Below are 21,264 nucleotides of genomic sequence, written 5' to 3' on the forward strand. Positions count from 1 at the left end.
GCTAATATAAGCCCTGCACAACAACGAAAGCTCGCTCACCAGTCCAAAACTCTAAACCAGCTATGGACAGCGTCGAACGAAAAAGTATGAACAAAGCACACGTATTCTCTCATCATTCTCATTTACCATTGATTTTGCAGGGTGAGGGAGTCTCTAACCACTACTAATGCATATATTGTGAGCAAGGATGATCCAAACTCCTTTAAATCAATTAGATCTGTGGTAGGATAAGGTTTTGTACAGGTCTGTCGACGCTTATGCGATATAATTTCACTCCTTCACTCAACGGGGTTTGGGATTTTTATTCCAAAATTCCACGTACAACTGGCATCGATACATATAGTCATGCATGTACTTCGCTACTTCGTCAGCGAAATGTACACCTTAAAAATTTTAGATTTGTTCCAACATTTCGTATTAGGCCATATTAGTACTCAAAATGCACAATAAGTTCGGTTTGACAACATTTTTTTTATCAAAACGTCATATATCGTGCACAAATTTAAGACTATCCCTTGATGTATATTATTCAAGGTTTTATTTTTCTGAAAGAATAATAGGAAATTGTTTACCTTTTACATTAAAAGTCTTCAAAATCTTCCATTGTGAAGTTTACCGAGGAGAATATTAGTAAAACCAATGCACAATCGACCCACATCCAATTTTTCTGTCCAAAACCTTGACCAACTTCTCCATATATAAACCATAGAAACCTACTGTGACTCCAAAATCAAATTTCTAAAACCACCTCCATATCTCAATCCATTCAAGACCGAATATCTCGATTCCAGATACCGACGGAGAACTCAATAACAAATTTCGTGATTCCCCTCCCCCAATACGTAATTTAGTACCATTTCGCGTTTTCAAACCGCTGCCAAATCTCAAACTCTGATACATCAGTAATCTTAACATCTATTTTTATAATTTTATCTCCTTTCCTTCACCCAGTACCAATATTATTAAGTACTTTTCGAACAATTATAGTGCCAATTTCCAAAAACACCGCCATATCTCAATACCAGATATTAACAGAGACCTCAATATCAATTTTATCTCTATCCCCTTACCCAGTACCAAATTTAGAGACATTTAGTACTTTTCTGACAATTATAGTGCCCATTTCCAAAATCACCTCCATATCTCAATGGCAGATATCAACAGAGACCTTAATATCAAATTTGAGGATTCCAGCCCAATTCCTTTACTCAATACTAAATTTAGTACCATTTCGTACTTTTCATACAAATATAGGACGCATTTTCAAACCGCCACCAAATCTTAAACACAGTTACCATCTGTAATTTAAAAGTCAAATTTCAGAATGTTACCTCTATCCCTTCACCGAATACAAAATATGCTACCATTCAGTATTTTTCGTACAATTATAGTAGATATTTCTAAAACTACCTACATATGTCCAAGGTACACATAAATAGCTAACCTAATACCAAATTTAAGATTTTATGCGCTATCTGTTCACCCAATACGAAATTGTACCAAATATGGTACCATTTAGTACTTTTTTTGTACTTGTACAAGCCTACCAGCAGAAGGGACCCCAATACAAAACTTTAAAATTCTAACTTCATCCGTTCGCCCAAGCTATTCTCAATTTAGTACCTTTCTGTACTTTTCGTACAATTTTAGTATACATTTCCACAACCACCTTCATATATAAAACTTACGTTTCAACCTTGATTTTCATACCAAATTTAAAGTTTTTAGCTGTATCCATTCACATAATACGGAATGGTTACATTTTAGAACTTTTCGCAACCTTAAATATTGAATTTCCAAAAACCTTTGGTTCTTCACTCCATTAGTGACACCCATTCCAAATTTTAAAATTCTAGCTCACTCCTTTTGTTGAACACAAATTATTAATTATACCCTCAGCCATATGGCTACAGAGGGTATATATCATTTGATACGGTCGAAATAATGGTTTTAGACCTTAGGTCTCCTTGGACCAAATCCGTTTCAGAACATTTGAAGTCGATCTAGCGATGTCCGTCCGACCGTCTGTCTGTCTGGCTGGTGCGCACGATAACTCTCGAAGGGAGTATCCGTTTTGGTCCAATCTTGGTACATCGTAATATTTTTGTCAAATATCGGTCCACTCCTTCTGGTACCTCCCCCACAAAAGATCGAAATTTTCAAAAAATATATTTTTTGCACAAAAAGAGAACGGATAATCCGATTTTGCTCCAACTTTGCAAATTCTAATATTTGCGTCAGTAGTAGTTGGGGTGTGAAAATGTACAATATGGTCCACTCCATTGAGTACTTCCCCCATAAATGGTCAAAACTTTTAATAATTACAACTTTCATAAAATATGTGTAACCCAAGGTCTGGTGTTAAGGTGGACTATATCGATCCACTACTTATGGTATCTTCCCCACACAAGGTCAAAAATTAAAAAAAAAAATTCTGCACAGAAAGATTGTCATCAGTTTTAGGTCAGGTACAAAAATGGATAATATCGGTCCACTCTATCAAATACCTCCCCCACAAAGGGTAAAATTTTGAATAATTTTAAGTCTTACAAAATTGTCTTAAAAGATCTGATTGTCCCAATATCTGGTGTTAAGATGGCATATATCGGTCCACTCCTTCTGGTACCTCCCCCACAAAAAGGGGAAGCTCATAAAAAGCAAAATTGACATCCGATTCTATTCAAAGCTGGGTACATCCCAAAATTTCCATTAACACAAGGCAGTCTAAACCTAGCACGTCGCAATCTTTATATCATATTTATTTAGGTCCGACACGAATTCCTGTCGGCAAAACCGACCGATACTTTTTTACTTGTTTTTTAGTGCATTTTAGTACTTTGCTACGGGCGAAAAAAGGAAATTTAGCCTGTACGATGCCTTTGCCGGTATCGTTACGTAGCTTCAGTAGCGGGACAATCCCGTTACATTTTCGAGGCTTCGGGAGCAGTGTGACATTTTGAGAAATTTTGTCAGCTACTCAACTCACGGCGTATCCAGGTGTTTGAACAATACCATTGAGTTTCCGTCCGGGTCCAACGCTTTATATCCAATATAGAGGATTTACTAAATTCCAGCAATTAATTAAGCCGATCTATTTTTAAAATTCGAATCCTCTCATTTTCATTATGTTTTTTTGTTTAAAACATTAAAAGCACATTTATTTTGAATAATAGTGTTTGGCAATTAACATGATTAATACTATTAAAATGTAAACATTAATAACTTCTCTATCCTTTATATACTATTTCTCTCTCTTCACTTTCCATACTCTTCAATATCCTCTACCCGTACAGAATCATTGCTCGAGGTGGATATGATGAGGGCCTTTTCGGAATCTGTTAAATTAATGAATTGATGTTTACTTTCCAATTCCCTTTGGATTGAAGATAACAAATCCGGCGAATAGGACTTCGAGTCACGAGGCAACATAAAACTGTCACGGGCTTTAATTTGATTTTGGCCCTCATTGATTTCTTCCACTTCACGATCTTCGATTGTTTCCATTTTTACGGAATGTCGCTTTTTGCGCATGCGTTTCGAGCCTCGAGTTATCAACATAACAGCAGGCGATTCGTAGGGTAATGCTTGTATAACGGTTTGCAAAAGTTTTGGAGGATTTTCTGGTGTTTTCGGATTTCCAATAACCACATCAGCCTGCTCAGCACTGCGAGCCCTCTCCTCTTTCTCACGTGCCGCATTCTTACGCATTAGAGCTCGAGCACGCTTCTTCAGAATGGATTGGGCATTGGGGTAGTAGGCAATGACTTCGTTCAAATCAGATTTTGAGAGAACAAAGAGATTTGCATAACCCTTCGATCTCACATCGGCTGTACGACGATCGGCTCCATTGATGCCCAGCAAACTTATCTCGCCAAATACTGAGCCTTCGTAAAGTGTAGCCAAAACGGTGTCATTGTTGGGCCCTCCCATCACCTGGACCTGACCCAATTTAATGATGTACATCTCCCTGCCCACTTCGCCCTTGCGACACACATAATCACCGGGTAGGAAGGTTACAGCTCTCAGTTTCAATACCAAATCACGCAACAGGGCTTCTTCACAGTCGGCAAAAAGTTGCACCTTGGACAAAGTTTGTATGTGAACCGAAATGGCTATATCGGTTTTCAAATTAATGGGTAGAGAATCCAAAATATTCGACTCGTCTAGGGTACGCTGTTGATCCCAGGTGAATTTAAACCACATCTTGACTCTTTTCTGTACTTCCTGAGGTAGATTCAAACGTCTCATATACTCCAAGGTTTCATCTTCCAGTTGCCGGTATTCGTTTTTGGTTCTGGTTGCTGTCGAAATGATGTCTCTTATCTGACCAATGAGCAAGGCAAACACAAAGACACCCATTAGCCAGGCAGCGGTCATGAACAGATATTCCCCCTCATGTTCGGGTTTGGGGTTTTTACCTAAAGGGAAGAGGAGTTTTTAATGAAAGTTTTAATTTAAGGACATCTGATGACTTACCAATAGACGTTGCAGTTTTTGTGGCAAAAGCGAAACAGCGAACATACGGATGTCCTTTCCCATTGAATACCCAGCGATTGGTTCCCAGACCTGTGTGATATTGGATGTTATAGCCAAGTTAGGGCGTGAATGTTACAAACTTACCCTCATAAACGCTGTAGGCATAATAAAATGTCGCCGTCAAGTGAATCATGTAGAGCATATACAACAATGTCTTGGCTATGCGGACCTAGGGGATTGGAATGATGAACATTAATAAAAAGGGAGTCAGACATATGGCTACAGAGGGTATAAAATTTGATACGGTCAAAACGTGCCCCATCGAAATAACGGTTTTAGACCCTAGGTCTCTTCGAGCCAGATTTAAGGACGTTTAGAGCCGATCTAGAGGTCTCGGTCCGTCCGCCCGTCTGTCTGGCTGCACTAGAGCACTATAACTCTCAAAGGTAGTATCCGATGTGATCCAAACCTGGTACATCCTCATATTATTGTCAAACTTAGATTGAGTTCGAAGATGGCCTATATCGGTCCACTCCTACTCGTACCTTCCCCATATAAGGTCGAATTTTTCACAAAAAATAATTTAACGTATAAAAATTTTGAACAAACTTTGCAAATCCCATTATTTAAATCAGGTGCGAGTGCACCATGCCTCTCCCACACAAAGGGTCAAAATTTGGGTCTTATCAAATGCGAAATAAGCATCGCATCGCTTAAAGTATACATTACGAACTTCAAATACGAAATTTTATCCACATACTTCAATTTGTTCGGAAGCTTATGTGATTTCCACATAAGGAATGACATACGGACCGACGGAGCGTCAAATCGACATAGAATTTTATGCCGATCACGAATATATACTTGGTAGGGTCTTAAAGGTATATGTCGATGTGTTACTAAACTTAATATACTCTCCATACTATGGTGGAGCGTATAAAAACTTACAATGTGTGGCGATGAAATAACACGATCCAACAGCTTAAAGAACTCCCAGAAACTCTGAATCTTGAGAAAACGTGGGAACCGCAAATAAACCGCCTTCGTTCCATATTTGAAATACAACAACTCCAGAGGCAACAGGGCCAACAGATCCAACTGTAAATACACAGAAAATAATTAAATGCCTCATTTCACTACCCCCACCTCCTACATACCTTAAACTGCAACTTCCTCATGTAATTCTTTCGCGTTAGATTTTTATCCTTAACCCAAAAACCCTCGAAGAGATACATTATGCGATGTTTGAAGAACACAACATCCACCAAATAGACAATGTCGGCGCAGAAGTCCAAAATCAGCCAAGTGTTGGTATTCTCCGGTGTTTGAAAGGGAAACGTGGAACGTAACGGAATGACCCAGGCATTGTAAAGAAATGAAATTGAGACGACACAAAGCCATGAAATGTACAGGGTTCCCTGGGGATCAAGTGTCTTCTGATCATCGGTGCTGCAAAGACTGGAACAAAGCCAGACATTAGAACGTGGTGTGTCAGCCACAAAGAGAGGTTTTTTGTTAGGGGTTTGCTGAGGTGTTGGATTCTTTTTCACTGGCGGCTCATTTCCCTTGGAGGAGGCCAATGCGAAGTTTGGCTTCGAGTTGATGGCTGGTGGTGGCGGTGAGGGGGATGAGGCACTGCTACTCGGTGTGGGTGGCATTTCGAGACGTGTCTTCATCTTATTGGCTCTAGCCGTAAAACGTCGCACCAAATGCCTCACCTGATCCCGTAAAAATTGTTGACCCTCTGAATCCAAGCTATCGGCACTTGAGAGCCGATTAATTATCACATGGGCCGGTATCTCGCAATCATTTACGTCCATTTCACTATCCATTAGAGCGCCCATATTGTGTTCCTCATTGGGCAATTCCGGTAGTTCGTCATAGCATATCTGAACATCCTGTTCATCTTCATCCACCAAGGGTTGACTGTTGGAACCAAAACTTTCAGTTTGTGGCGAGTTGTGTACCCCCGAGTCTCCATGATCTAGCAGAACCTTACCAGCTGCCTTCGAAATGACATCCTGCAGAGGTTGCATTTCAAAGGACTCCTCGCGTCCATTTGGATTCTCTGAAACTTGGCCGGGTAAGGTGGTATGATTGGCATTTAAGCCGGACAGTTTTCTTGGTGTCCTGGACTCTGTCATGGGAGGTGAATCACTGGGTCCAGCACTCAACACCCTCCTGACACTTTCCGGGCTTACCAGGGGCTTTTCATTTTCATATTTTAGAATATGTTTTACCAGGGCATGGGTACTCTCCACATTGGATGTGGCATTTTCGGCTTCCAAACAGCCAATACGGCCATTGCGAAAATACAAACGCGAATTTAGGAATCTCGGGGAGCCGTTTTTCTTTTTGCGATTGCGAAATGAATTGATTTTGTAGGTCACCGATTTGGTGGAGTTACGTCGCGAACGATTGCCCGTGGGCGATGGAGATTTGTTCTCCTTGTTGGGACTACCATCCTTGCTGCCTTGCTTCTTTTTCTGTTCCAATTCCATTTGCATATCCAATTCACGTTCCTGCTTCAGCACCTGTTCCGTTACCGTTAGAAAATCTTCAATTTCCTTGATGTCTTTGGAAATCTCTTCCAAACTACGGCGCACAGTGGCCTCCTTTTGGCTGGGCGATGAATAGCGGACATCATAGTTGCTGCGCGTATTCGATTTCGTGTTAATGACATTTTGCATGAAGGCATGACGTTCGAGAGTGTCACAAAACAGCGGTGACTTTGAACGTGAGGTCGTCTGTTGGTGGCGTATTGGTGGTGACGTCATTCGTTTCGGCTGCGAGCGATCCAATTTCAATTTGAAATCCTCGTAGGGAAAATTTTCCAAAATATTCGGTGAAGATTTCAATAAAAGTTGGGTATCATTACCACCAGCATTGGCCGGCTAGGGTAGAGAAATCGAAACCAAAGAATATAAATTAAGATGCAGAACAAGGTAAATGTTATTCGAAAATGTATTTTCTGTTTTCAAGCGAGAACCGTTATTGTTGAATTTTAGCAAATTACTAACTGCTTCTCAATTGAAACATAAGCGGTTGACCACCAGTGGCCACTGCTCGCTGGTGGCTTACAAAAACAGCGACCACAACAACAATAACAACGTTTAGTTTTAGTTTCAAGTTGTCAGTCTGTTTGTTTGTTGTTTGACAATGACTAACTCGTGTTGTGAATATAAATTCGATTTTAGTTATCTCGATGTTTGCCTGGCTAGGTGGCCAACAGTGGAGCTGAGTGAGAGGTGGCCCAGCAAACAAAAAAACTTGTAGTCAATGTATGTGTGAGATAGATTAACCTAACATACGTTGGAAGAGTTTTGGAAGGAGGAGATTTGTTTTGAGAATTTGGTATTGAGAGGTGTGTGGAAACTTTTAAATATATTTTAAATACGTTTTCACTGAAAACTTCAATAATTCTTCAATAATTTTTTTTTTAAATTTTCTCAAAAAAACTTGTTATCCAAAATGCGAAGTTTTAGACACTTTTCTGGAAAAAACTGGAAAAAAACCAATCAACGCCAAAAATTGTAAATATTCGTCCATGTTGCGGAATGGCTGCAATATTTTGGTATTCTAACTAGTTGTTATATAAGTAAAGATATTGAAATATATGAACTTTAATAATACATCCAATATTTCTGGCCAAACTATTTTAACGTCGTTTCATAATAAAAATTGTCCGCCATCATATTTAAATCCTAAAAACCAACAGTCGAATTTCAGGATTCAAACTCTATCCATAGCAAAAGTACTTTTCGAACAATTTTAGCACGCGTTCCCAAATCCACCTCCATCTCCTTTATACCAACTGTGCCTCCATATAAAATTTCATTATTCCAGTTCTACCCAAAAACTCAATCCCAAATTTATTACCATACTTTTCACTACGATGACCAAAACAACATCATTCGGTTCACCCCAGACACCAACTGTGACCTCAATATAAAATTTCAGAATTTCGTCTCTATCCCAACATTTCCAAACCCAACTCCAAATCTCAAACACAGGTACAATCAGTAATCTATACATCAGATTTCAGAATTTTATCTCGATCCTTTCGCTCAATACCAAATATAGTACCATTTAGTACTTTTCGTATAGTTATAGTACATGTTTCCGAAAACACCTCACTATGTCGATTATAGACATGAACAGCGACCTGAATTTCCGATTCCAGGCATTATATGTTAGCCCAATACAAAATGTTCCCAAATATAGTACTATTTAGTACTTTTCGTGCACTTGTACTACACATTTCCAGAACGACCTCTCTATCACAAATCTACCAACAACAGGAACTCCAATACAAAATATCAGCTAAATTCGTTCAACCTTAACCAAACTGTTCCAAATTTAGTACAGTTCGCACACTTAGTACAACATTTCCAAAATCATGTTTAACCTTGATTTTCATACCAAATTTCAAGTCCAAATCCTTTCACATAATACAAAATGGTATCATTTTACAACACCTCATAACCATCTTCGGATCCCATTCCGAATTTCAGAATTCTACCTCATTTTATTTCTTCAATATAAAGTATTACATTTTAGTACTTTTTGTACACTTTTCGTACCAATTTCCATTCTCATTACAAATTTCAGATTTCTAGCTCATTCCAATATAAAGTATTACAACTTAAAAAGCAGTAAGTTCGGCCGGACCGTACTTTGAATACCCTCTACCATTTGGAACGAATTTGGAAATTTTCAAATAATAAAATCCTTAAAAAATTCTGTTAAAATTTTAAAAATACCAAATATAGCCGTTATATTGGGTTCTATACGACGTGGACCTACATAGGCATTGTTTGTCATAAGCCATTACCGTATTGAAATTCGAAACTTGAAATAAACGGTGAATAATGTAGCTAAAATTATCAAAATGTCGTATATACCGTTATATCGGAGCTGTGCGAAGACCTGGACCTGCCTAGACAATTTTCTGTCACAGGCTGTAGCATCCATTACGAAGTTCAAATACAACCTCTCAAACATTTTCGATGGGTATTGTACCTAAAATCGTCAAAATACCGAATATAGGAAGGTACTGATATATGGGGCCTATACCAAGACCAGGACCTGCAAAGACAATTTTTTGTCACAGATTGTAGTTCCCATACCGAACTCTAAATACGTACTTTGAAACAATTCTGGTGCATAATGACGCTAAAATCATCAAAATACCGAATATTGGAAAGTATCGGTATATGGGGGCTATACGAAGACGTGGACGTGCACAGACAATTTTCTGTCTTAGGGTGTAGTATCCATTACAAACTTCAAATCCCAAATTTGAAACAATTCCGGTGAATAATGTCGCTAAAATCATCCAAATACCGAATATCGGGAGGTACTGTTATATGAGGGCTAAATGAAAACGTGGACCTACATAGCCCATTTACGAACTTAACCTGCCTACTGGAAAAATAAACATGTGTGCAAAAGTTTAGCCTTCTATCTCAATTCATTCGAAAGATAGCGTGATTACAACAGGCATACAGACGGACAGACAGACAGACATCGATAAATCGACTTAGAATTTTACGCTGATCAAGAATATATATACTTTGTTGGGTCTGACATTAATATTTCGAGGAGTTACAAACGGAATGAACGGAATGGTACATTAGTACATTTTAATATCTTCAGCCGTTTCGTCTGGGCTTTGTCAGTCAGTTTTTCCACTACGCTTTTATATGTAAATTTCAACTTTTTTGCGGAGAGCGAGCGAGTGATTAAGCGAGCCAATGTTGCCCATTTAAGACCTGACCTTGTGTCCGAAGGAGTGCTATTGTCCATCTCCGAATTCAATCTAAAATTACGATGTGTTAATTTTCGACCGAATATAACAGTCCTTCCAAAAATGATTGTGCCCAAAGACAAATGGACATCCCAGATTGACTCGGAATATCCTTAAAGGAATTTCATCGTATTTGATTAGACGCAACCCCCAAATTAACCGCCCGATTAAAAAACCAATTATAGCCAACGGACTTGCCATTTGGATTTTTTTTTTGATTTCGTCAACTGAGAACGGCATAATTTCGTATTTGGTCGACGTATCTCCCTTATAATGATACCGACAGGATAGTCGCAAATTGTTATCTTGTATACCTGTCCATAAAGATCTGCATTTAGAAGGTTTAAGTCCTATTAAGCTTATTAGGCTAGAGTTGCTAGTAATTTTACATTTGTTCTTTTTTAAAAGTTCAATTTTTATTTTTCTTCGAGTTCGTCACGAAAATAAACACAACATATAGTCTGTTCCAGAACCGCAAGGATGTAAAAGTATCGAAGAAAAAATTGCAGGGTCTGCAACAGAGCAATAATTTTTTATCTTACTGATCCATGTTTTTACCTCAATCATTTTTGGAAAATATACTATCTGGCTTATTAAATAAACCTATAATGTTTTGTTTGCTGGGTTACACTGATGACTGATTTATGGTTTGAGCACAAAACAAAAACACTTGCATTAAACGTTTAATTGATTCGCTCAAAGAGACATCAAGTTATAACTGTTATTGTATTGGATTGTAAATACACGCATTTTTTTAACTTGTTCTCAATATAAGAATTTGCCTCCCTCTCACTCTCCCACCCATTTTTTTGGCCACAATCGTTGAAGTCGTTGTGGTTAAACCAATGTGAAGGTCAGTTGGTGCGACAGGAATGCAAAATTTTAAAGCAACAACATAAACAACTACTGCATTAAAATAGTAAGTCACCCACAACGCACCACACACACTCACCTTGCGTAGTCGACCCATATTTTCCATATTCATCATAGGATTCCGGTTTTCAAATGAATATTTGAGGAAATTCTGCAACAGAGGCACGTGAACAGAACAATGCGCTAGTCTATTGGAATCATGGAACAAGTTTTAGAGAATACTTTATGGAATGATAATATCCATACATATGTGAGTGTGTATATACAACATAAAACATATGGTTCCAGATATAGTTCAAAATAGGAAATCTAAACAAAACTTATTTCCTAAGTATATTTCATCATTTTCTCAACACATCTAAAGCATAACATTTTCACGTACAACTTCAGTTTTCTTTTAATTAACACTTTTAAATATTTCTTTTTTCCAAATTTTCCATTTACAGTTATACACACAAAACCTTATATGGATAAAAACACAAAAATTTCCTTTGTTATCAGTTGCCAGACTACGACTCGCTTAACTAAGTCCCTCCAATAGACTGTTGGTCTATGTTGACATTTGTCATATCGGCTTTTCCTTCTGAAAAAAAGGAAATTACAAAAGACGTAACGCGCATGTCCCGCATGCAGTCGATGTTGTTTTTTGTTTTGATCGCCATAATCTAAACACACAACTTGTTGCTGTTTACTTGACTGGCGAATTGGTGTCAAAACAAATATGTTTGCTTACATACATTAATAGAAAAGCTTTAAAGCTTTGGCTAAGCAGCTGACTGCTGTAATTAATGGAAAATAGTTATGACTTTTTGTAACGGGTTTTTATTTGAATGAAAAAATAAATAAATGATTATTCTCCCAGGAAAATGGATGGACACAAAGCTCGGGAATTAACATGGTCGCTCTTCATATGGAGATGGTTTTTGAAGTGTGTTCTTTAACTGTAAGAAACGTATTAAATTGTACTTAATTTGGTCCGGATTCAAAGAGATAGAGACGAAATTGTGAAATTTTATATAAAAACCACTATTTGGTTAAATGGTTGAGAAATACGTCCTATATTTGTACGAAAAGTACCAAATTGTACAAAATTTGGTATTAGGTGAAGGAATGAAGCTGGAATCCCGAAATGTGATATTGAGGTCTCTGTTTGTATCTGAGGAGTACTATTATTGTATGAACTGTTCTGAGTAGTATCTTGAAATTTGATATTGAGGTCAATCTTGGTTTTTCCGATTTACATATTCTGCTCTGTGAACTTCAGCATGAAAGATTTTTAAGACTATTTAAAAAGGAAAAACCCGGAATTACATTTTAAAAAAGAAATTTTTGATAATTGCGTACGGTGCATAAAGTTCTGATTAAAAAAATTGTCAAATTGAACAAATTGTGCATTTAGAGTACTTAAAAGGCCTAACACGATCTCTTGGAACGAAACTAAAATTTGTAACTTTCTAAAAATTACAAAAATTAGTTATATTTCTTTTATAATTTTTTTTTTAATTCCAGAAGTCAATTTTTAAATGCGTTTTTTCTCTGTACCTACCTAGAATATTTTCTCACAAAAAAATCTTATGAGGATTAATGGCTCTTTTCGAAACCATAGAATTGTGCATGCAGGTCAAAATTATTTTATAGGTCCTAAATAACGTAGCATGCCTATATTTGGCATTTTGATAATTTTATGATTCCGACACTTTATTTAATGACATTTTTTAAAAGTAGGTATTTGGGGTTTGTTGTGGGTCCCACCTTTTGTAGCAGATTCAGGTCTAGGTTAGGTCAACGTTTTAGTGGACCTTTTTTGAAAAAAAAAATGTATTAATAAAATAAAATGTTATTGTGTAGGAGGTAATTGTAAACATTGGCCTTATAGCCAATTTATAGCTATGCCTCCCGATATACGAAAATCTGATGATTTTATTTAAATTTTCACCTGATTTTTTTTAGCTGAGATTTAAATTTGGGAAATTTTCTACTTCGTGTGTGTTTTTTGCTTTGTTTACATAGATTAATTTTTTTCCATTAACCGTACCTGCCGGAATTCTCGAATTGAGAATGAAATGTTACGAATTGTAACTAATATATTTCGAATTATGTTTTAACAAATAGAACAGCAGCTAAGTTCGGTCGGGCCGAAATTTTACTACCTTCCACCATTTTGAAGGAACTTGAAAAATTCCAAAAGAATTCGTTGATAAATAGCGCTCAATGAAGATCGTTATTTGGGGGTATACGAAGACGTGGTCCGGCATAAGTAATTTTTTGTCATAGGCTGCAGAATTTAACACAATTCCGTTAAAAAATTTCGCTAATATCATAAAAAATCCGAATAAATGGAGGTTCCGATATACGTGGACTATATAAAGACGTGTACCTTTATAGACGATTTTCCGTCATAGGTTCTAGTGCTCATAACGAGTTTCAAATACGAAATTTGAAACAATTCCTGTGATTAATGTCTCTGATATGACCAAAATACCGAGTATTGTGGTGTATCGTTATACGAAGACGTGGATCTACATACGCAATTTGTTGTCATATGCTGTAGTACCCATTATGAACTTTACGGATACGAAATTTAAAACAATTCAGGTCAGAAATTTCGCTAAAATTATCAAAATACCGAATATCGGGGGTACTGTTATATGGGATTCTATTGAGTACTCACAAAGAACTTCTTTTGTAGAATTTTAGACAATTCCATAGAAAAATGTGGATAAAAGCATCAAAATATCAAATATCGAGTGTTACCGCTATATCGTGGACCGATATAGCTTATCTTCGAACTTGACCTGCCTGCAGACATAAGACTGATCTGTGCAAAATTTAGCTTCCTATTTTAATTAGTTTTGACAATAGCGTGATTACGAGGACAAGCCAGTATTTTCATACATTTTATGATACATACATTTTTCTTTTACAATTTAAAATATTATTCTGAGAGGACCGGTCAACCGACCCCTTTCAAATTAATGGGATCTTCCTTCCACAATTATCGTGCGCCCCAACCAATCAGACGTTCAAACACACATCTCTAGATCAACTCCAAATATCCGGAAAGAAATTTCATCCTCTTTCAATGAGTAAAAGTTATTCCTGTATAATGGCAGGTACCCTAAAAATATGGTAACTATTGCGAACTCTAAATATCAAATTTGAAACAATTCCGATAAAAAAAGTAGCTTAGAAAAACCCGAAAATCGCAAAGTACCATCGTATGGTGTCTATAAAACAATTTGTTCTTTGCAAGGACGTTTACAAATTCGGTTGAAAAAATCAGAAGCAAATAACATAAATAGGGAAGATCCGTTGTGTGGGGGCTGTACGGCTTACAGTTTTTTTTAGTAGTACGTCATAAGTTCTCGCAATATTTCTCTCTGTTTCCGGGCCCTACATTAAAATCTACTAATTTAAATTTCCAAATTCTCGGATGTATTAATGATTATAAAGGATATTTAATTATATTAATGATTATAAATAATATTTAGAAAGAGGACTCATTTTTGAAATAATGTGTTTAGAAACCACGATTATAGCAATTAATTGTGCTTTAGCAATATTCATTTTCGTATGTATGTATGTGTGTAATTATGTTTACACACGAACTCTTTAACAAAAGATCAACCAACCCGTTGGTAATTATCTCTCATTCCTTAACCTCCGCAATAATCCTTTCATCGGCAATCTCGGCATAGACATCTTGGCGGTTATCGCAAGGAGTTGTGGCTGATGGAACTGCTGCGTATTTTTAGCAACGCCTAAAGGCCAACTGTTGTGCGTTGCTCGTAAGGGGGAGGGGAATGCCTGTGAAAGGGTTTATTTGATTTTTCGTCGAAAGTGAAGGTGATAATTTTTTAATCAACAAATGCATTCAATTTGTTCATTGGTGCGGCACCAAAAGCTGTTGTTTTCTACTAAGGACTTGTAATGGAAGTTTTGTTTTTGTATTCGCCTTACACATATCGTCATAAAGAGTTTTTGTGGTTGTAGTTTCTTTTTTTTTGGGAAAGTGAATAAAAACAATTGCCTTCTAATAACATTTAATCCTTGTAGATGCTAAATAAAACAAGTGTTAATAAATGAAGAGGATGGACGTGCTACACTGAGGAAATATTTTAGTTGTGAAGCCAGCATGAGGGAGGAAGATTGGGATATTGCTTGGGGGAGAACGGTTTTTGCAGTGTATTTAGTAAATACTATTTTGCTTCTCTTTCCAAAGATAATTGCTGGTGAAGATTGTGTTTTTAGTTAACTGCAAATTATCCCGTTTGTTTTGGAACGCAGAAATTAGGTATAAAACGAGGAACATATTCCAGTTAGCTATTCATTCCCAGTTTCGAATCACATTTGAGTAGACGTGCAGTTTGTGTAGTTTCCAAACGACGGCAAATGTAAGTGGAAAATAACCAAAATCGATCACATTAAATAGCAAAGGTGTAAAAATTGTTTTTTTTAAAAAGAGAAAAACATATTATAGGATTAAAAAAAAATAATTTAGTGAATTGTAATTGAAACTTGTTCGGTGTGTTTGGATAGGCTGGCATAACTATATTACAATCACAACCTAACGTATGGTGCCGTCTGTTTGGCCTTTATAGTTTAATGAATATTTAAAGAATGGGACTGATATCTAAGTTCTTATTGGCTCTAAAAGCAATATAATGATTTATCGTGTGAAAAACCCGAAATCATGTTTCTGAAATTGAGGAAAAGTCCTTTAAGTTTGTTTGTGTGTTCTACATATATTTCGGAAGACCACGATGTATACAACTCAAGTTTATACCTTTCATAACATACCACATCTGTACAATATCAAATTTTCGCCGACGAAAGAAAAGCTATTGTTTTTTTCGATTGCTCAACTTTTCTAACAATAATTTGTACAAAATTTTCTTTCTGATAGGAGTGGTACATTATTTATTACCTTACCCAAAAATAGTAACGTTGTCCATCTTTATCTCAGATCTTGTTACTAAATTTCATAAACCAGCCATATTTATCATATCTAAGCAATTTATGTACCCTGTAGTAGGAATTTCCATAGACTTTGTCCCTCAGACCTCAGTTACAAAAGGTATTTCGAAAAAGTTAGTTTGGATCTCATATTTCTTTATCTGATGCCTCATCCATAAAGTTCAAAATGTTCAATAAAACAAGTAAAACCGACTTTAAGTTCGCCTGGGCCAAACTTTTTGAGAAAAGTTAATCAATCGACCGACAACCAAGATAAAGCCAAGTCAATTAGAAAATGTGGCCAAGACCTTTGCAATAACTAAAATCAGGAGGTATCATTATATAACGGCTGTACTCTGAAACTTTATTAATATATATATTTTTTGTAAAATTTGGCAAAATTAAAATGAAAACATGTGTAAAAATGTAAAAAATACTTGAAATTTAAGGGGGATATTCAAAAAGTGGACCTATATGGACCTAAGAACCCAGAACTTGTTTTTTCCACAACCCAGACTGGCTATTGCACGGTAAATTTATAGGAAAATTTGCAACGAATTGCTATTTTTTTTCAGAATTAACAAGTTAAAAAGCAGTAAGTTCGGCCGGACTAAAATTTGAATACCCCCACCATTTGAAAAAAAAATTGGAAATTTAAAAATAAATAAATAAAAAATAGAATCCGTTAAAAATTCTGTTAAAGAAATAGCCAATTTTCTGTCAAAGCCTAATGTTACGAAGTGCAAATACGAAATTTGAAACAATTCCGGATAATAATGTAGCCAAAAATAATCAAAATGCCGAATATAGGGAGGTACCGATGTATATTGGCTATACGATGACTTGGACTTGGACTACCCATTAGGAACTTCAAAAACGACATTTGAAGCAATTCCGGTAAATCATGTCCCTATAATTCTCAAATAAAGAATGTAGGGAGGACCGGCATATGCAATTTTCTGTCCTAGGCTATGGTACGAAGTTTGAAATAAATCCAGTCAATAATGTCGCTTAAATCATAAAAATACCGGATATAGGGAGGTACCGATGACTTAAACTTGCATATGCAATTTTCTGTCATAGACTTAAGTACCCTTTTCGAAATTCAAATACGAGATTTTAAACAATTCCAGTTATATGGAGGCTATAACTAAACGTGGACCTATATAGCCCATTTTCAGTACCAAAAGTCCTGCAGACGAAACACATATTTGAGTAAAATTTCATCAACCTTTTCTCAATTTGTTCGGAAGCTATAGTGATTTCCACAGACCGACGGACGGTCAGCGTTAAATCGACATACAAACGGAATGACAAACTTAATACACACTCTATACTACGGTGAAGGGTATAAAAGGGATAAAAAAAAACAATACTTGCAATATTGCCGGAGACACTATATTCTTAAAACGCACAGATTCCGAGAAATCCGAATCTCAAAATTTCTAAAAGTTTGGAAGAGAGGAAACTACTTTGGCTACTTTTGGATGCAAACTTTAAATACGCTGATGCACGTGTCTTCTTTTTTAGCTCTACTTTCATAATCTACAGAATTTTCCCCGATTTTATGTTTTGTGTTGCACAGCGTAATTGAGTTTAAAAAAAGGAGAGAATATTAGAATTACATTAGAAATAATATACATATAATTCAATATGAGATTTAAATACGACATTTATAGTATTTCGATTTTCGTCAAATTATTACTGATTCTGAGGATTTTTACAAAATGTGCACTAATTGTTCACAATTGACCGTTTATTGGTGGGAAATATCTATAATTTTGAATTGAATTTAATAACGGTCCGTGATGGTTTAAATCTTCAATAAAAATAACGAAATAAGTATAACGTGGTTTATGCCTTCGCTACAGATACAATGCGGGAAATTTCGGAGACATAAACCAAACGTAGAGATTGGTTAAAAGGCGAATTTAAATAAGTACTGCCAATCAAAAAGAGAGTTCAAAGCGAAAACTAGATAATTGAGGCGAATTTGTCGTTATGTTTCTAAAAATCTGAAATATAATGAAATATGAAAAATTTGATATATTTGCATTTTTTTATTTTTTTTTTAATTTTTCAATAAATTAACACCTATTATTTTAAATTCTTACAAATATTTTGTCTTTTCGCAGTCCCATCCCAATACCACTACCTACTACAACCTATACACACTTCCCAATGGCATCTATGGGTCAATCCTTCCAATATTCCATGTTGCGTGTCCTTGTGTTGTTGTTCCTCTTTTCCATGGCTTGCATGGCCCAGACATTCCAATACTCACGCGGTTGGACCAATGGGAAACGAAATGGACCTGGAAATGTTGCCACAAATATATTTCACAGAGACGATGAGGGTCTATCCGAAATATTTGATATTCAAGATGTGAATGAGAGGCGATTGGAAAGGTGAGAAATTGTCAAGCAAAAAATATTGAAGTTAAAATTAATTTTCACGATTTTAGATGTCTATTGCAACTTCAACATGCTTTAAGGAATCCTCTGCTGCTGCGCTCAACAGCTGCTGCCTTGGCTTTGAATCCATTGTCCGCCGGCAATCAAAATGGCAACAACAACAGCAAACTGAATAATGGCAATAATCCCCTGTTAAGAAGTCATCAATCAAATGAGTTGTTTGAGGAATTGAATAGCTCGCTTATTGATGCCAGTGATGATTATGGCAAACACTAAAAAAAATAACAACGGAAATATTTTGGAAGAACAATGAGCCCCCAACGACAACAGGACACTAACAAGGAACTCGATTTTAATGTTATAATACGCGATACGGAAATTACTCAACTTAACCTTTATACAATTATCGAATGATTAAATCTAGCATAAAAATGCTACTAAAATGCAAAAAAATAAAAAGAAAATTAAAACCAAAAAACATCATCTGAGGCTGGCTTATAATACGAAAATATGTTGACTTGTAACACACACAAACATACCTACATAAATGATAACTTCTCCATTTTTTGATATTATGTAAATATATTTATATGGACATTTTTTTAATGTTAATGAGTGTGTAGAGTTTAAATTAAATACAACAATTAAATAAATGTGATTGATATTCATTAAAACTCGTAAAGTTTTTTAGACGTATGTTTCGAAAGGATCAGAAAGTCAAACAAAAGATGGGAATTTATTCGTCTTGAAGATTCAATATAATAATAATAATAATTTCAATGTTTTCAGAAAATGTTAAGGAGTTTGGATCATTCAATCAAAATTGATGCAACTTAGGACAGAACATATTTTTAGAGCCAACTTTAGACTACTATACGTGGATTTCTTAAACATTTTTTAGAAACACAATTTATTAAAGGGTCTTCGAGATAGATAGACGTAAAATTTTCAATCATAGTTTTAGAACCATCTTCAAAATTGGATACTGTAAAGGGACCTTTAGATTTACAAACGGGAATTATTTAAACATATTTTTAGAGGGACTTTTAGAGTTACAAACGCGGATTCTTTAAACATATTTGTTAAGGGACCTTCGGTCTAACATAGATTTTGTAAAATTTTTTTCGGATGAACCCAAAAAAAATTATTTATTGTGGCTAAAAACATAAAAATACCGAATTTTCAGAGGCACAGCTCTATTAAGGTTATAGAAAAAAATGGACTAATGTTGAAAATGTCAAAATATTAAATATCGCAAGGTATTGTTGTATGGAGCTATAGTAAAATGTTAACCTATAAAGTCTATATTCCATACAGACAATGCTCTCCCTTCGCGAACTCTAAACACCGAATTCGAAACATTTCCATAGGAAAATGTGGCTGAAGTAGTCAAAATACCGAATTTTGGAAGGTACCGTTATTTTGGGGCTACTCGATACGGTTGACTTTTGACCTGCCTGAAGACAAAAAAACAATTCTTTGTAAAATTTTAACTTTCTAGAGAAAGCCATGTGGACTCAAGTGTGATTACAACTGGTGGACGGACTAAGCCAACTTAGAATTTTACGCTTATCAGGGTCTAACGGGTTCTAGCTCCGGTGGCGAAACATTGTATGTATTGGTCCACGTTTTTGTATAGGCCCAATATACCAATACCTCCCGATATTCGGTACTTTAATGATTTTTGCCACATATTTCTATGGATTTGCCTAAAAATTGCTATTTGTGGGTCATAATGGGTTCCAGCTCCGGTGGCGAAACATTGTATGTATAGGTCGACGTTTTTGTATAGCACCCATATAACGGTACCTCCCGATATTCGGTACTTCGACGATTTGCGCCACATTTTCCCACGGATTTGTATACAAATTGCTCTTAGTTGGTCATAATGGATTCCAGCTCTCTTGGCGAAGCATTGTATGTGTAGGTCCACGTTTTTGTAAAGCCCCCATATAACGGTACCTCCCGATATTTGGTACTTTTATAATTTTTGCCACATTTTTCCACGGATTTGTCTTAAAATTGGTATTTGTAGTTCATAATGGGTTCTAGCTCCGGTGAGAGAAAAATATTTAGGTCCACGTTTTCCTATAGCACACATATAACGATAACCACCGATATGGGGTATTTTGATAATCCTTAATGTTTTTTTACTTGTTTAAAAATATGTTTTACGAAGACTTCTTGGAAAACAATTGTTAATGATTTCCAAATTTTTATTTTTACATTGTTGTTTTTTTTCAAGGACTGGAATTCTGGCATAACATTAGAACATTACGTATTTTTTTTAATATTTTGTGAGAAAGTTTCTTCCAAAAAATTCTTCGCTATAGTTCTTTATATAGGAAATTTTTTAAGAAATGTGTTTATAAAACCTTTAAATTTTTATAAGAAATGTCAAACGAATTTCTGTCAAAAAATAAATTCTGAAGAATATTTACTGGCTTTTGTACTCTATAAATAATACAAGTCATATACTTCATAAATAACTAAAAGACTCAACATCATTGTAAGTTGTAAAGCTTGATAAGTTATAAAGCTTTTCGTGGAGAAAAAGACATATTTTTCAAATGACATTTATGCATTAAAACTTCAAAATTCTCGCATTCTTTTTTATTATTAAGTTCTCTCAAATTGTTATTTTGACTTTGTTCACAAAAGTCCAATTAGCCATGTTATGATGCCGACTAACTTTTGTGTGTTTGCCTTTTAATAGTTTTATTTAAGCTATTTGCG

At 35.7% G+C, this 21,264-nt stretch overlaps 2 protein-coding genes across 2 annotated transcripts; one reads left to right on the top strand and one right to left on the bottom strand.

Annotated features, from left to right (window-relative positions):
• Positions 1-3,156: 3,156 nt before the first annotated feature.
• LOC101899852 (cyclic nucleotide-gated cation channel beta-3) lies at positions 3,157-11,775 on the bottom strand. The gene is made up of 6 exons (XM_011292976.3): positions 11,238-11,775; positions 5,634-7,370; positions 5,425-5,574; positions 4,621-4,705; positions 4,477-4,566; positions 3,157-4,418 (listed from the first exon to the last, which is right to left on the bottom strand). Exons 1-6 carry the CDS (start codon positions 11,271-11,273, stop codon positions 3,256-3,258), a joined length of 3,261 nt encoding a protein of 1,086 aa, XP_011291278.1. The 5' UTR covers positions 11,274-11,775; the 3' UTR covers positions 3,157-3,255.
• A 3,716-nt stretch (positions 11,776-15,491) lies between these two features.
• On the top strand, positions 15,492-19,172 carry LOC101899677 (pro-corazonin). The gene is made up of 3 exons (XM_005180505.4): positions 15,492-15,552; positions 18,250-18,522; positions 18,579-19,172. The coding sequence occupies exons 2-3, from the start codon at positions 18,296-18,298 to the stop codon at positions 18,802-18,804; spliced, it is 453 nt and encodes a 150-aa protein (XP_005180562.1). The 5' UTR covers positions 15,492-15,552; positions 18,250-18,295; the 3' UTR covers positions 18,805-19,172.
• Positions 19,173-21,264: the final 2,092 nt, after the last annotated feature.

Source organism: Musca domestica, unplaced genomic scaffold, assembly GCF_030504385.1.
Source record: "Musca domestica strain aabys unplaced genomic scaffold, Musca_domestica.polishedcontigs.V.1.1 33, whole genome shotgun sequence".
In the NCBI taxonomy this organism is placed as follows: domain Eukaryota; kingdom Metazoa; phylum Arthropoda; class Insecta; order Diptera; family Muscidae; genus Musca; species Musca domestica.

Excerpts from the sequence above, each read along its gene's own strand:
- LOC101899677 (XM_005180505.4), top strand. The coding sequence starts at position 18,296 with ATGGCATCTATGGGTCAATCCTTCCAATATTCCATGTTGCGTGTCCTT. Across the intron at positions 18,523-18,578 it reads AATGAGAGGCGATTGGAAAG|ATGTCTATTGCAACTTCAAC; the intron begins GTGAGAAATTGT and ends TCACGATTTTAG.
- LOC101899852 (XM_011292976.3), bottom strand. The coding sequence starts at position 11,273 with ATGATGAATATGGAAAATATGGGTCGACTACGCAAG. Across the intron at positions 7,371-11,237 it reads ATATGGGTCGACTACGCAAG|CCGGCCAATGCTGGTGGTAA; the intron begins GTGAGTGTGTGT and ends TCTCTACCCTAG. Across the intron at positions 5,575-5,633 it reads TGAGGAAGTTGCAGTTTAAG|TTGGATCTGTTGGCCCTGTT; the intron begins GTATGTAGGAGG and ends GTGTATTTACAG.